The sequence below is a fragment of the Periplaneta americana genome, chromosome 12, assembly GCF_040183065.1.
Source record: "Periplaneta americana isolate PAMFEO1 chromosome 12, P.americana_PAMFEO1_priV1, whole genome shotgun sequence".
Lineage (NCBI taxonomy): Eukaryota > Metazoa > Arthropoda > Insecta > Blattodea > Blattidae > Periplaneta > Periplaneta americana.
Genome location: NC_091128.1, coordinates 83,218,180 through 83,236,144, shown reverse-complemented (window position 1 = coordinate 83,236,144; position 17,965 = coordinate 83,218,180). Strand labels below are relative to the sequence as shown.

At 36.1% G+C, this 17,965-nt stretch overlaps 1 protein-coding gene across 6 annotated transcripts in view; it reads right to left on the bottom strand.

Moving 5' to 3' along the window:
* Positions 1–17,965, bottom strand: part of AMPdeam (AMP deaminase) — a 343,486-nt gene that overhangs the window by 167,684 nt on the left and 157,837 nt on the right. For 5 of the 6 annotated variants that reach the window (XM_069841642.1, XM_069841644.1, XM_069841641.1 and 2 more), the window contains one exon: positions 6,284–6,476. In XM_069841642.1, the coding sequence (XP_069697743.1) occupies positions 6,284–6,476 (193 nt within the window). Of the gene's footprint in view, positions 1–6,283; positions 6,477–14,193; positions 14,317–17,965 lie in introns of those variants that run through there. The other variant, XM_069841645.1, reaches the window with a different exon arrangement.

Here is a 17,965-nt window from a genome sequence, read left to right as displayed (position 1 = left end):
TCAGAGAGAGACGCCATGTAGGCCTATAGTAAGTTCATTTAACACAGAATATAAAGCTTTCTACGATGAGACGCTAATAAATAACCAAGCATTGGACAACATTTCTTTTCGAAAAAATAAAAGAGTAATGGCTGACAGTGAAGTTCTTCATTCAAGCAAATTCATGTCTCGATCTGAATGAGAAAGATGGACTATTCATACTATGTGAAGTATGAACCATATTCGTCATCGGCAAAGAAAAAAGTCAAGGCCTCACTTCCTCTGAAAACCTACAGAGCTTAGTGGAAGATGACAAAACTTTATAATATAGGTCATAAACATATGCGCAATTTCGTAACAACTGGACAATGAGAAACTTCAGATTGAGGTCATGTTGACACACAATTTCTATTGTGTAAATATAATACACGATCCTGATATATAGTTTAATTACTACTGTATTATATGGAATGATGCAATTATCGGTTAAACTTTACCACATCCCGGAAACAACTGAATGTCAACATAACTAAACTAACAACTAATAATGGAGTACAATAACACCATAAGAAGGAGTTAATTAATTATGACGTAAATGTACATAATTTCATCCCATTTTGCTCTTCTGAGAATGATTGTGTGTTCAAGTAAAAAAGAGTTACGGTGATAATGCTGTTACTTACGAAGGAGAGCTATCAACTGACAATGTTATTTATTATCCCCTGTGCAGAATGCTACGTATTCAAATTAATTATGAACTGTACCAAAGATTCGCAGAATGCATGGAATGGGCACTTCTGCAGTCTACGTATTAGCTGCTGTGCCTTTTCAAGTGAGCTGAAGGGTAGATAAATGCATTAGGCAGGAAGAGACAGGTATTTAAATGACGGTGTATGTATGTATGTATGTATGTATGTATGTAAGTAAGTACGTATACAGGATGATTTCGAAGGAATAGTATATTCTAGGGAGTGGTGATAAGGACTATTCTGAGTAAAAAAGTTCTTATAACCATGTGTCCAATTTTCCAATGGGCGTGGAGATAGAGCTGTCTGAATGTTACGCACAGCAACCTTTACGAATGGTATGAAGGAACGACAAATGGTTACGGACTAATGACTACATACAAAAGAATAGTACGTATCGCTCTTCTGAGATCGTCTGAGGACAGCACCGTTCTTAATGAGTATAGAGAAACAGCTCTTTGTAGTTCCCTCTGCTACAAGGATGGGCCTGTTTTTCCAGAATGACGCAGCCACTGTAACTTGTTAGCCGTCAAGTGATACAGCATCTAAATCTCACATTCCCCGAACGATGGATCGGCCGCGATGGTCATGTGAATTGGCTACCAAGGTCCCTAGACCTGTTGTTGTCTGTGGGGTTGGATGTAAGGTGAAGTGTATAAAAAGAAAGTAAACACAAGGGACGAATTGGTCGCTGGCCTTATGAAAGTGTTGCCCTCATTAAAGAACGATAAGATGATGTCAGAAGAGCATACTTATTTTTGTCAACAGAGCAGAAAAGTGCATTGAACTGTATTGATACCATGTAAATAAGCAATAAATGTAATCATAAAGTCATTTGTCTTTATTTATTGCCAATTGTAATGCTTATTTTGCCTAACATTAAAACTGCAGTATCTCCGCATCCATTAAAAATTGTACACAAGTTTTTTTGAGCTTCTTTACTCAGAACAGCCCATACTATCACCTTCTAAAATATTTACTATTCCCCCTATATCACTGCATGTATGTATGTACTGGAGTCGCTGCAATCTAGAATATATTATGTTTATTCTCAAACTAGGCGTATTTCCAAACCACACCGACTGTCTACACTAAGGTTCGCTGAACATCCAGGCTTCGAGCAGGCAGCCCCACTCGTCTCCAGACCAGCTCTCTTCGTGCGTTGCCACCCAACGTTCAGGGAATGCTATGGAATGATAGTGGAATGGAGATCGGACGGAGGGTTGTTTATGCCTAATATGGTGAGACGGGAGAACCCCGAGAAGGACCCAATTGTAACACAGTCCACCACGAATCTCAGTATGGAATTTTAAAATAAAAAATGCCAGGTCTCACTCGAATGCGGACTCCCTGCGTATGAGACCGAAGATCTGACCAGCCACTGCAAGGAATAAAGGTCATGCAGAGATACTGATCATAAATTTACTTGCCACGAAGATCGGGAGAATATAATGGTGGATTATTCTGAAGAGGATATAATCTTGGAAAAATTCCAAGTCACATTTACTCTAAAGATTGTCAATTTTATTGCATAAGAATGTGGACTAATACTTCATAATTCGTGCACTTGTATATTTAATAATCCTGACTTATTAGGTGGAATTTGAACTATTCTATTTTTAATCGACTATTTAACGACTCTGTCTCAAATGGTGCTAGCATAGGTGGAATTTATGTAGCGACATGCTATTTTGTCGAGGTGAGTCCGAGGACTCGCTATGTAATTACTTAACATTCGCCTTACAGCTGAAGAAAATCTCGACAAAACCAAACCTGATATCTATCGAGATTGATATTTTTAAGTTGTATTGGAATTTTGTAGAGTATATTTACATCAAGTGATTTAAATCTATTGCACAGTACCAGTGACGTTACTGAGATGTATTTAGAGAAAGGATAAAGGCTCTATTTCTGAACATGGAGAGCGACATCAAAGCCTTTGCATGACATGGAATATAGGTTAGAACAGAAGGGTCCAAAATGGTTTGAGCACAGCACGACACGTTTCTTCATAGTGCGCATGACGTCACTGCGGCCTAGGCTGGAATTCTCCACAACGTATCTGCATCTGAGAGTTGTCGTGTGTACACAAATTCGAGTAGGCCTGGCATATAGACAGAACATGTACAACAATTCAATAGACTGAAAACTACTGAGCAATCAAAAATCAAATAGAACTGAGAATGATCGCAATAATGAACACCTCTCATTTAATTAGCTGAGCGCTTAATGCAATAATGAAATAACTATTTAAACATAAGTCGGGAAAGAGTTTTTTTCTTATATATAAAGCTTTTATCTACGATTATTTAATTCCTGACCCTCTTATTATCCATAATGATAAATTAATACACTGAAGCATTTTTCGTTGTTATGTATACTTACTTACTTACAAATGGCTTTTAGAGAACTCGCAGGTTCATTGCCGCCCTCACATAAGCCCATCATCTTTCCCTATCCTGAGCAAGATCAATCCAGTCACTATCGTCATATCCCATTCCCTAAAATTCATTTTAATGTTATCCTCCCATCTACGTCTTGCCTCCCCAAAGGTATTTTCCCTCCGGTCTCCCAACTAACACTCTATATGAAGAATACAATGCATGCAGTTCTGCGTTGTGTAACTTTCTCCATTCTCCTGTAACTTCATCTCTCTTAGCCCCAAATATTTTCCTAATCACCTTATTCTCAAACACTCTTAACTTCTGTTCCTCTCTCAAAGTGAGAGTCCAAACTTTGTTAAGTACATATACACTGGGATCATAAATGAAGGATAATTACAAAAATAATAGTTAAATGATTAAAAAATATAATTTTGTACATTTTTCGACATGAGAATACAAAAATGAAAATAATAATAATAATAATAATAATAATAATAATAATAATAATAATAATAATAATAAAAATAAAAATAATAATAATAATAATAATAATAAGTGCATGCTGCCATTTGGCACATCCTCTACAAACGAAAAAAAAGTTTTTGAAAACATATTCAAAATATTTTTTATCACCTCTTATAGCTTTGATATATACAGTAATGTTCCTTAACAAAATAAAAAAAATAGGAAAGCTGTAAGCAGTGTTCCAAACGTTCTATTGACGTGGTATTTTCAAAGTCTGTGTTTAAGAAAATTCTATATCCTACTTATAAAGCGCTTCTCATTCCATCTTTTCAAGAGCGTCATATCGAGATCTTACTATACCTTACTTTTTTTAGGATTGTAAGGAATATGAAACGAAACGAAAATGTAACGTTGGACATGAATAGTCCACCGCCTCCTTCTAGTTGAAAGTAGCGGTAAACAAAGGAAACCTGTCCTGTCTGTGAAGAACTTCATGTCTGCTACCATCACTTCCCGCGATGAAATTTATCAAAAGTTCTCAAATAATATAATTCTCCTACGAACACAATTTATTCGCAACAGTCATAATTTTACCAGTGTTGTGTATGTGATGAAACTGTCAACAGACTAGAACGGATTAGCAAATAACACACCAAGTGAGCACAAACGCAGAAAAGTCTTACAATGGCCGTATTCCAACGTGAAACAGACAGTTTAAGAGAAAGAGTGATGATCTGCTCATATCGAGACATATCCACAAAACAGAATAATCACACATACTATTTTGATACACATAGTTACATAGCTCACCTCCCTTTCAATTATAAGAAACTGTTGAAAAATATTCTATTTATTGTTACCTATTTATAAAACTTCACTCCGAAAGCTAAGAGTTAGCAGGTGAGTACAGCAACTTCTCTAGCTTCGAAGTTGCGCTGGTAGCCTAGTTGAATGTTTACAGGATATTTCACAATGGATAAAGAAACAACGAGAGGACGGGAATTGCAGTAATTGCAAACGGTTGTTCCTACTTTTCAATTCAAGAACTGGCAGTAAGAAACTAAACAATGAGTGAACTTCAAGTGCTAATATTAAACAGTATTACATCTTACTTCAGACTGACTTAAGGAATAACTGAAGCACTTAAAAGAAATATAAGTTGAATTAGTAACAGCAGCAGCAAGTCTGTATCATAAGCAGCAACAGTGGTAATAACAGTAAGTGATAACAACAGTAAGTCTGTGACATCGTCAGAAAATTTGCGACGTCAGCAGCAAGTCTCTTACAGAAGTAATAATTCTCTGAAAGCTCTAAAGGCCCATCCACAATGAAAATTAAACATAACCATAACATAAACACAGACGTTTGCGGCCAGGTTATCCTATATGGGATCATTCACAATGATTCACATGAACAATTACAAACATTTTCGTTAGACGTTAACATGAAAGTTTGCAATCTCCAAACTTTCGTGCTTATGCTTACGTGATTTGCAAACAGTACACAATCGTGGAGCGCTGATGTATACGACAGAATATGAGGAAATGGCGTCGTTGTTATGTTTTCATGGTTACCAAGTACCTTTGCGGTTATGTTTATGTTCCCATCGCGAATGTTCTTGATTTTTCCGTAACGCTTACATTTTTAAGTTAATGCTTACGTTATGTTTAATTTTCATCGTGAATGAGCCTTAATATGTACGTTTATGGCAACAGTCATAAATCTCTGATATGGCCTTCATAGCAGTAATGTCAGTAGTAGCTGTAGGTACAATAAGTCAATACAAGCAGTAATAACAGTGACTGGAGTAATAGCTCGGTAATAACAGACGGTAATAGCATTAATAAGTAAGCAGTAGTAACAATTAATGGTAGCATTAGTAAGCCAGTAGCAGATTCTGGCCCAGAACGTTACGGAAATAAGATTACTTGTTTACAGACTATATTAGTGAACGCTTGCATCTTGTTTGTGCTGCAGTTGACGCTCTATTCATGATTCAAAACTAGACCTCGAAGACTGTTGAAAATGCATTGTACTGATAAATATTGATACTACGATGACCTTTCCTACAATTTAAATTACTTGTTCACTTGTTTGTTTCATTTACTTTTACTGGTGTTGGCAGAGTTAAGGCCATAAGGGCTTCCCTTCCACTCAATCAGTATAAAAATACACAGTAAATATGCATAACATCAATACAGAAAACAATGGAACAATAATAACAATAATAATAATAATAATAATAATAATAATAATAATAATAATAATAATAATAATAATAATAATAGGCCCCGAAACATACATTTTCACAAAAATAATATGAAAATGATAACTGGAAACGCAAATGAAGATATCAAAAGGAAAAGATCGATCGTTTTCTTTTAATATATCCTATTGATATTCTTGTCTCTCTCTCTCTCTCTCTCTCTCTCTCTCCAATCATGAATCGTACTATAAACAATACTTAGTTATCAATTACTAGCCGAAGTTACTTTTTTTTTTTTTTTTTTTCAAAAAACGGGGAGCAACAGCTTGCAGCTTCTCTTCGTTAATTTCACATCAATGTTATGTTTATGTTGCCTCTTTTACGCTGAGAGCGTCAGTTCATTGACAGTATAATAAATGTAAGAGTAGTAGCTGCACTAATGACAGTAGAAAGATATAGTTTGTAACAACAATAACATCAATAGTAGCAGCACTAGATCCTACCTGCTGGAAAGCTGTCGCTGGATGGCAAGTTTCTTCTCTATCTGCTCGATGGGGAACTGCGGTACTTCATACGGTGCCGAAATTTCATTGGAGAGAATACGCGGTGAGGTGCTGCCAGCCACTATTTCCTCCAGTGCAATCTTTGAAAAGGGGAAGGTGGCTCCTCCCGCTCCGAATGTGGGGCTCTCGCTCCCTGAAAACAAACAGGACAGTGTGTATCAGTACGAATGGCGGGAGCGTAATAATTGGCACATCGCTCAAATGATTCTACACAGACATAACTTCAAAGCCTACTGAGGCTTGGACATGTCTAACTCATCACAGCGTGTTGTTTCTTTGATTCACTTATATTTTTGGGTTTCCAAATAAAGGCAATTACTATCACCCTGATGTAGTTCACTCATGAGTAAAGTAGTTCTCTCAGAGAATGATTTTTAGAGACGTTTCTATTGGTTTTAGATAATTAATTTTCAACTCGTCAACTTGTAGCATAGACGCAAGTTTCCCTCCCGGAACACTCACAGAGCACGAGAGGGAGAATAATACTGTGTCCCAAAGAACAAGTGGCATAGGAATGTTAAATTAATGTAAATCAAGCTATTTTATATCTTAATGAGAATGTAGACAGTTATTATAAAGTTGTCTTAAAAGGAAGGTTGCAATATTTCATTTACAGACACTACTGGACTTAACGTAGGCCAATTGCTGTAATTTATTCATTTCATTTCCCACAACGATATCTAAATAGGTAAAACGGAAGTTTCTGTGAAAATGAAATAACCTTTTCTAACTAATGAATAACCTTACGTGATAGTATCTTGTAACAATGAATTAACATAATTGAATCGATCATTTGTAATACAACATAAGTCACAGAAAGTAAGTTTTGAGAAAAATAGAAAAAAACTGTCTACAGTTAATGAATTTAAAGTTAGCTCTGTGAAATTTTTATAGGAGGTCCATAAAGTAGTTTGTTTTATTGCAAAAGCATAGTATTATAATTATTTCATTTCATAAAAAGGTAAAATGTAAGGGTATCCCCGTAACATGCCATGAAGGCACTTGGGGGGCATGAAGGTAGAGCCCCAAGCTTTCTATGACCTCGGTACTAGAATGAGGTGATGTGGTCGGCATTACGCTCTGACCGCCTTTTTCCCCATGGGAAAGACTCGGTACTCAATTTTATAGGAGGCTGAGTGAACCTCGGGGCCGTTCTGAAAGTTTGGCAACGAGAAAAATCCTGTCACCACCTAGGATCGAACCCCGGACCTTCCAGTTCGTAGCCAGCTGCTCTACCAACTGAGCTACCCGGCCGGCAATTTCATTTCATACCATAGTAAATTTTTTTTTTAGTTCCTTGGACTCATATTCTTTTAACAAGTATAAAAAAAAACTCTAGTGTCCTAATACAATGTTATGTAATTGCAGCATAAAATACTTTAGTATACAGTTTTAAATCAATTTATATTATTATTATTATTATTATTATTATTATTATTATTATTATTATTATTTCAGACTCAAAATTCACAAAGTAAAATTCTAAATATCATAGCCGACTTAAACAGCTATTTCACAGTATACAAACCAATGTGCCATATGTTTAATGTGAATGTAGGAGTACACAAATATTCTCAGTTAATAATAAGGAAATAACATAAATTTCATATTTTCCTCTACAAAGACAAGAAGAAGTCCATACAAAACACACAATGTTATTTATATCTTCATTTTCAGATTGTTCTTTTAATTAATCATCTGCCTCTGTCTCCAAGGCTTGTGAGTGAGTCGGCCATTACAATATGTTATAAAAATCAACATGTAGATGTGGGATATACTGAATGATCTTCCCTATGTCCTGCATCTTTTTTTCATGAATGAGCACCACTGAAATCTATGCTTTTTCTGTAGGTAGTGGTGGTATCTTGCTTGGCTTTCAAAGACTAAATAAATGCGTCTCTACTCCATTAATATAGGTTGATATTGCTACAACTCCGGGAGTGCTAGCATCGTATATAAACATCCTGTAGTTTGCAATACCAAACGAAACCTTCTAGTCTTTATGTATGCCTTTACCCTGAGATGCAATGGACAATGTGTTTTTCTTGAAGTATTGGGGTCACCAATGCTTGAAATCTATTATATCGTCATGTTTTACTTCTGTCACTGTGAATTGATTGCTTTTACTTGATTTTACCATTAGTTTCGTATACTTATAAGGTTTGTTGATCCTGTCAGTGTGTCGAATCAGTTGTTTAGCTACACCGAAATCCCTATCGCAGGGAAGATAGAGTGTCCTCGTATAGGTAAGTAATGAACTATTTTATTGAACTCTTTGCAGCAGTTAGTGCAACTAAAATCTAACAACCGTTCAGCGTTAAAACCACATGAGTCCGGGACTGATGTGGTTTTGAAAGGAATTCAATATTTTAAGATTAAAAAACTGCTTAGTAATGATTGGACTCAAGTTCTTTTCACTGGAAATAATGTGTCTACCACTCAAGATTGTTATAGTGCCCGTAACTCATTTTCGTAAAAATGTGGACTCATGTGGTATCACAAATGACCGATTCAATTGAATCGGTCATTGCAGAAAGGGGATAAGTCATAAAATCTTACTTTTGAGATAATCAATAAAAACTGTTTCCTTCTTCCAATACTGGAGTAATCATTATAAATATTTTTTCTTACTTTGTTTATGAATAGTGAAGTATAATACATCATGTTAGACATCTGACATCTCAAACACTTTTGTTTAAAGTTATTTAATCGGACCATGACTTATCCCCTTTCTGCAAGGAATTGTTAAATATAGAAGAAAAAAATATATAATTTACCATTTTGTGCTAATGTAATATTTGAAATCGAACTAAATGGTAATAATTACAATGATAACGATGTTTTGTGTGTAATTACTACATTACTATCACCATTTACATACTTATTTTTGCATTTTAATCATTATTCGTATTACAGAAATGTACGAATATGTGACTTTATATCACAGTTTTAAATCAAAGCTCTACTTTTAAAGTAATATTTAAGAACTGCATATACGAGAGCTTAATAAAAATACACTAAAGTACTACACAAAATCATTTGTTTCAATTGTTAAAGAGTGTATTGTTAGACGTTGGAAACCACGTCATTTGTAGATTCCTTGTCACAAGGTGGCCAGCTCAGTATCTCTTCGTAAAAGAAAGTGTGTTCCAATGGAATGTATTGCCTCACTTTCGATAGGTCTCAAAGTTTTTTTCGTATTAATGGGAATTCTCCCATTGTATGCTTTTGTGTAGGCATTACTATGCGTCCAGAACCTGGGTTTTTCATACAGAATCTGTGTTTCTTCATTTCACTACCAATGAACAAACTGGCAGTCACACATCCTGGATCATCTTTAGAGTAAACAAATTCACTGAATTGTGCTGAAGAAAACATATTCTTATCTTTCCCTTTCTTCCTCAGTGTGTCTAATGACCAGGTGGTTTTCTTGTAGGCCTAATACTCTGGCCACCAGTATTTAAAATTTAAAATATCATCAGTAGTAACTGATTCTACAGAAAATCTGTTGTCTTTGCCTGGTGGATCAAGGTATTATATTGGTCTGGCACATATACCCTGTCTGTCTTCCTTAGTTAGCGCTTCACTACACCAAAGTTGCGGTCATAGGGAAGAAATGAATGGCCTCGTTGTGGAAAATAATGAATGATTTTGTTAAATCTCCCCATTTGGGCCAGTACAAGCAACAATCGAATTAAGATATGATTTTTATTTTGCCCTTCACAGTTATCAGAAAAAAGATACAATTCCTTGACAGAAGAAGGGACATTACTTTCAATGTAGTTCAGAAGGAACACACTTCATTTGAAGCTTTGTGCCCTATACCTTCATGGTAGGAATAGAAGTGCGCCGTATGGTCTTTGAAATTGTGAATGTTGAAAATTGATGACCCAAAGTTGCGTCTAAACAAACAAAGTGTAGTTTCTTACCCACATTGTTCTCCTGTCGTACGGGCTGCTACAGACTTCCCAATGGAATTGACGTTCCAATGCCTTCAGTTTATTTTTCTTATTTACATTTATGCTGTAGTTAATTTCATTGCGTTTATGTTTACCACTAATAACACAGTTTTCTTCCCCTGGGTCACTTACTACTTCTAGCTTATCTGTCATTTTTCTTATCAGCTGATGGGCGCGTAACTTATTAGATCCACGATACTCAGTTGCGTCACGTCCAATCAGTCAGTGCAGAAAGAAGGTAAGTCGCTGACTTGTCCCCTTTCTGCAATGACTGCACTGCTTATGGTACTCTGCTTTGCGTTGAGAATGAGCAAATTTGTCCCATTTCTGTATGGAAATGTGTGTCTAGGTCTGGAGAAAGCAATGGCACTCTTAACTCATTTTCTCGTTTTTCATGACTTATCCCCTTTCTGCAATGACTGATTCAATTATCTAAAAAGTACGATTTAATATTTCACAGTGTTAAACGTGTTGCGAGATCTACTATTGGTATTACTTTTGAACCATGACTAGATTCAGAAAAATCGAACGTTTCGGACTCCATGATCATCAGAGAAGAGAAAGAGTGGGAAATGTAACTCTGTTGGATTCGTTACCAACAAATGTTCTTTCAGGACTACAGTATATTTTCAACAAAGTGGCGAACATTTCAAATATCCGAGACTTGATGTCGAATATAACCCATCCATATAGGTATGTTTATTTCACATGAATGTCCGATGTTTTTGGTGAAACTTTATCACATTCCATGTGCCTCACTTTAGGATAAACAGACTTGTAGACACTGAATACGAACACCCGCCCAACAGCTTAGGGAAAAAAATCGCTCTGGACAGACAGACAGGATATGGAAATAGTTACTCGTATTTATGTTATGTGTTAAAATGGGATTTAATTTATGAATAGGGATGTTTACTAAATGAGGCCGCAGGCCGACTGGAGCAACCCTACATACAAAATAAAATAATTTTAACATATGTGTGGTACACAATTTTTTTGACAGCCGTTGAACCGTGCTGGTATAGAGATAATTCTCCACACTTTCCCTATATCCTTCCTCATTGTAATAGTGAATCTTTATCACACTAAAACCAAGCAGTGGTACAACATTCGGCTGCAGATAGGAGAGCTTTTCTGTTCCACCAGAGTGCCCCCTAATTTTTTTAATTACATTTAATGCTTAATTGTTTCATATAGTTGGGAGAAGTAAAACTTTGACAATAATCCCGGGAAGAGGATTCTTGTAAGCCGTAGCAAAGGCAACCGTCTAAGGGAAGGAGACTATAACAGAAAAACCTTTGGTCCTCCAGATTGGAGATTGTGCGAGGTGTTGGTAGTTTCTCCACAGAAAAAAAAATATTGTTACTCGTGTTCTTCACACTGTTAAGTAGGACGGAGCATTGGATGCCCGAGGAAGAGCTGGAAATAAGACGGAACAGGCAAACCGCATAATCCCTGATGTGAAGAAGAATTGATCAGTAAAATAGTTCTTGAAGCAATTTACTTAATTTGTGAAGATTTCTTAACCAAAACAGCTATTTTCATAAGTAATGTTTTATCGATCGATCGCGATTGGAGGCGTGTGACATCTGGTGGGAAACAACAAACAGTTGAAAGTCAGTACTAAAATACTTTTCGCTCTAGTGTTGAAATTACTTTTCGCACGCTGCCTATAATAGCCAATTTTTAACACGCTTGTCTAGCGTTAAAATATCTAGTAGTTACTTTAAGAACACTGTAAATATTATAAAGAAAAATAAACATTTTTTCCAGGATGCTGAAAATGTATAGACTAAATCGACATCGGTTTTTGTAGCTTTACACTACTTTCTCTTTACACTTCGCATAACAAAACAAAAATGTGTCTCTAAGAAAGCATATCACAATTCAAATATCTGCAACGTTTTCGCTCATGTGCTAATTTACCAATGGAGCGTAATAATCCGTTCAATTTCAATCAGAGCCATTGTAATTGGCCTATTGTCGATTTAATATTGTCACTTTCGTCTTTTCCGTGACGATTGGCTATTGCTTCTATATATATTTCAATGAGGAACACCATAATCTAATTCAATGAAGTCATAAATAAAATTTACCAATTTCCTCAGTATCAATTATATCATATAAATTCACTTTCACAGAATATCACTGCCATAATTATTATTAAAACCAATTAAATTTCCATAGTTTTAAATTTAATCGTGTTTATAACAAAATTGTCATTATGCATCGCACTTAGAATAGTTGACATTAGATGACTCTATACAGGGTGTAAGAGGTATAAGTGCCGTCTTTTTCAAAGTCGTCGGGGACGGTCCACAGGATCAAAAAATGTCCATACAAAACTTGACAGTTTTCCCAGAAAAAAATTTTTCTCTTCTTATTTCATTTGCGTTATACTGCTTATATCGTCAGTAAAATTACGAAAAAATTACATCAGTAGGTATATCTAGCAAAGAGTTAATATTAGTTTAAATAAATATTTATGTGTTCTATTACGTTTTCGTGAAGTTAAATAAAAATGCATGCTTAAATTTATTAATATTCTGGCATGAGAGACGTGGCAACGTGTTCAGCAGGCAGTACTGTGCACAGACACGAGTCAGTTAAGTTCAAACTCCCTGTCCATAGGTCTACTGCAGAGCGGATGATAGTTCAGTACAGGGTATTCGATAAACAACTTACAATGTCATTTACAGTTTAGGAAAATCATGTTAGTAATTTATGGAGAAAGTCGTCGCAATTCAAGTGAGACAAGAAAGATGTAGGCTACCGTCAACGTTTTCCTCAAAGAAGGTTACCTAATCAGGGAAATTTTGTAGGAGTTTCTCAACGATTTTTTAGAAACTAGGAGTCTCTTACCCCGTTTCGAAAATCACACAACCAGAAATCTGTTTAAAAATGACACTGCTTTATGGAAGCGGGAGAGATCAAAATTTTGCATTAGAAAAAAAGTTCGTGTGATTTTGTGTAGAAAACCATTATTGTTAATTTTTAGATATACAATAAAAATGGGGCAATATTGTTACATAAAATGTAAATTTACCATATTGTTCTATTAATGAGATTGAAAGTTTGTATTTGCTCCTCGTTTTATGTAAATAACAGTATTATCATGGTCCGCTCCTGTATTAGAACAGAATATCTGTACCGGTATATCTGTACCCGCATGAGCTGTACTGTGTACTTATAAGCCCACTCCTCCCTATCCAGCAACGTTGCAAAACGTCTAATATTGTAAACTTTAATAATTAGTTAAATAATGCAATTAGAAAAAAATTGTAAGGACATTTTTTCTTCCTTATGGCATGAATAATCATGAGTTTAAATAATGGCACTTACACCCCTTACATCCTGCATAGTCTATTTTCACTCTTTCTTTACTAATTCAAGTGAGATATGATACGATGTAAGTAAACAACATGTGTTATCTTAATGTAATTGATAATAATATCTTTATTATTCTATTTGTGAAATAGTCTTATTAAAATATCACGCGAGGTTTTCATTTCCTTTCGATAAATTCACCCACACGTCTCGCTTGTTAATTTACTGACTAAAGGAAAACCTCTTGCGATATCACCCATAAATATAACGAGATTTGATAACTTTATTCCAGAACGAACAATAGCAAGCAACACATATGCCTCTACACACAATAAACATACACACTAACACACACACATACGGACTTTCTACAGCAGTTCGTTTTACTTCCTGAAACCGCTACGATACTTAAGTTGCACATATGTTCACTGAAGCATACACAAATTATCGGTCACACACTAACACTCAAAAGATCACAACTTTAAATTCGAATTTCTATGTGGTGATCTAACGAATTTATGAAAGAAAAACCACAGCTGAGAAGGATTACAATGGACTACATACCCGGTTGAGACCGGAGCAGCCAGAGCAACACTTCATTGAGTTGCGGCTGTTGAAACATCGCGGCTACTGAACCAGTGGCACTCACAAGCAAGCGGTTCAATGCGCCGCGCCGAGGAGGGGGAAGCGTCAGACAAACAAAGAAGGCGATTAGCTTAGAGTTCCAACGTGGGCCATAACAAATCGGAATGCCTTCCTCTTCTGCGATCCCGCGGCGTAACATCAGGGTTAGACTGGCCTTATTTCCACGAGACAAAAACAGGACGGGGTGTATACAGAGTGATTCATAAATGCCTGTAAAAACATTGTGGGTGTAATGTAGAGGTAAAACTAGAACTAAAATGTTCTGCACAGTTTTTCCCGTAAATCCTTACTTTCAGAGTTATGTTGCAAAATGTCCTATCTTGCTGGGTATCAAAAACATGGATGTACAGATTTCTGCCTAATAACTCCGGGTATAACTATGATAAAAAATGCGAGCACTTTAAATGTCGAAACTTGTATGCTAGACGTCATGATCTCGATTACTTATTCTTATGTAAGGTCCTTAAATATGACATTAATGGTCAATCTTTCTTAAACAGTGTCAGCCTTCGTATTCCTATGAAGGACATGAGACATCACAAACTCTTCTATATTAGAAATTCTAAATCTTCCTCGCCGGTCTCCAGATGTATTAAACATGCTAACTTACACGTAGGCGATTTCGATCCATTCAATGCATAGAAGTATTAGAACAGGGGTCGTCAGCACAGAGCACCCTGGGGCTACCATCTCTTACCCTCGGAGAACACAGTGCATCACTGTGCACTCGTAGCTGCTAGCGGGTATGCTCTCTACCTCTTCCTGCTGCACGACGGTGCACACGGGACGGCACCGCTTACCCTTTGCACATTTCAGCGCGTGCTGACGCCCACTGTATTAGAATATGGCAATATCTTTCCTAATATTATTTGCATAATCATTATATACAAATTGGTAATACTTTAGTAAGAATCAACTCTTTGCTATAAAATTTTATAGTATTAATTCTTGTAAATTAATCATTGTAATCTATGTTCTTCATTTTGTTGTTATCTCAATTATTTAATTTGTATCATAGTTGTTCATTTTATTGTATTAATTGTAACACTGTGCTGGACGTTTTTTGGTCAATGGATGTTGTTCAGCACATAAATATAAATAAATAAATAAATTATTATGTTCATTGGTCTATAAAATTGAATTGAATTCAATCAACAGTTGCCTTCCGCACCCAAGGATCCGCCCAACAGCTGTAGTACCAAGGTTGAACACGAACAACCCAAAGACATGCCAGAAAATACAATGTAGGAGTATCCAGCTAGCATTTCCGTCAACACCTTCAAGATATTTTTGTTCCCTGTGCCAATCATTCTTCCTTGAACACCTCGAATGACAAGTTTACACTGGGTTTAATGAACCTCTTAATGAAACGTGCCAGTGGATCCGAAAAGAAAATCAATTACAACTCAAATCTGCAACAATTATGTATATACAGTTTATAGGAAGGGAAGCATTCTATGACTCAAACAATATTGCTTTCTCAAGAACGCGCGGATACATGAAGCCGTGCTTCCTGCTGTGGAGGGAGGCAGGCGGACCTTCAGCTGTCGCAACAGGAATGTTAATACGGCCTGCTATTCTGATTCACGATCTGTATTGGATTCCTAGGGCTCATTTACATGAGAATGACAGGGATGTCGAAATACAATCTGACGAAATGGTATTGGAGGCCTTTCATTGAATAAGACCGCAGTATACTGTTAATATAGGGTAACACACGTACAGCATACACTACATGTCACTTGTGTCAAAATACCAAATACTGCGTTACTCACAAAGGGACAATATTATGCTTTTGGACCATCAATTTTGATTACACAGTTTCGGATAGAAAGTTGGTTACGTAAAACGAAGGTTAGCAAGATCATATTATATTAGGCTCTAAGGTTTTCGAGTTACTAGCAGTGGAAGTTGAGGTTGCTTTGGTTAATCTATAATCACACATTGCTAATCATTTTCGGTAGTTCAGAGATTAAAAATCGGACTAGCAATGGAGAAGTGGCAATGGAGAAGTTACCAGTTCGAAACTCCATTCGTTTGTGCTGTTTGCTTCATTAACCATGCTGCGAAATAGACTATAGATTTTTAGATGTCACGATAATGCTCGTTTTCAGCATAAGACTATGGATTTTGGAGATGCGATTTCGGATAGAAGTTGGTTGTGTAAAACGAAAGATAGCAAGACCAAATGATACAAAGGCCTATCATAATTCGGATGGTATAACTGTTGCTGTTTTCCTTCTCTTAACCTCTTTCCCCATTCTGCTCAATTTTCTTACTCTCCATCTTCTAATCCTCTTGTCATGATAGACTCGTCAACCTCATCTCTAAATGATCTTCTTGGTCTCCATGGAACTCCACTCAGTGTCCCGCGCCGTGGCGTCGTGGTCTAAGACATTCTGCATAGGACTAGCTTTAAGGAATGAGCACTGGTTCGAGTCCTCATAGGGGAAGAAATATTCTCATGAAATGTCGGCCAGTGTATAGGACCGGTGCACACCCAGCATCGTGATGCACTTGGAAGCTACAATAGGTCGCGAAATCCGGTTACGAAAGCCAGCTATAACGGCTGGAGGGATCATCGTGCTAACCACACGATACCTCCATTATGGTTAGATGATCGTCTACCTCTGTTTCGACATTTGAACGTGAGGCCAGCATCCGGCTGGTCGGTCAAGATCCTTCATGGACTGTCGTGCCTCGGATTATTATTATTATTATTATTATTATTATTACTCCACTCAGTGACTTTATCTGCCGGTTTCCGTCTGCTCTTCTGAAGTGCCGGTACCAAAGAAAAATTTTTCTTTTTGTGCAATAAAACATATTTATCTGCTTGCATTTGCCTTCGAATTTCCTCTTACCTCTGTTTGTCCATTATTGTTAGTCCACAACATCTTGTCCTACAATCTATTTCTGTCGCATTTATTTCGTTTCTTTATAATCCAGTTATATGAGCCATATGTATTTCATAATGCTTTCTATCTTCTATTTCTTCTTCATTTTTTCATTATATGCTTATAGCCTGTTCTATCTTCAGTTGTCATTGCCTCATCCCAAATCGTCATATCATAGTTTTCTGTGTCGTCCCTGTCTTCTTCTACCTTTAGAAAGATTATCCCTTGCAAGTTTAACAATTCTCTTAGTATCCATCCAGTTTATATGATATCTCCTATATACCCATTCATTAATATGAGTATTTCCAAACACATGTTTTTATCATTGTTTTAAATACAATATATTTTGTATGTTTAGTTATATGTCTATCCCATAGAACTGAATTCAGTTGTTGTACACATATTCTTGATTGATCAAGTCTACGGCTGATGTCTTCTTCCTCACTTTCATTTTTTTTGAAGTGATGAAATCTAGATATTTGAATTTGTTGCATCCTCTAATTTCAAGGTTTTCTTCAATTTTTTTAATTCTTAACTTCTTCGTCTGTTGCCAGATATTTAGTTTTTTAGTTAATTTCAATACCAGCTTTACTATATTCTTCTTTTAATTTAGTCAGCATAAAACGCTCAAAGGTTTCTTATTAATCAATCTTACTGAATCCCCAATTAATCTACAGGGGACATGGTAATGTGTACTTACACAGTTTTACCACAAATTTGGTTCACGGTAAAAAAGTTTTTTTTTTTCACTCCATTTGTATTTTATTTTTGGTCCAAGGAAAATGTCCTTCATG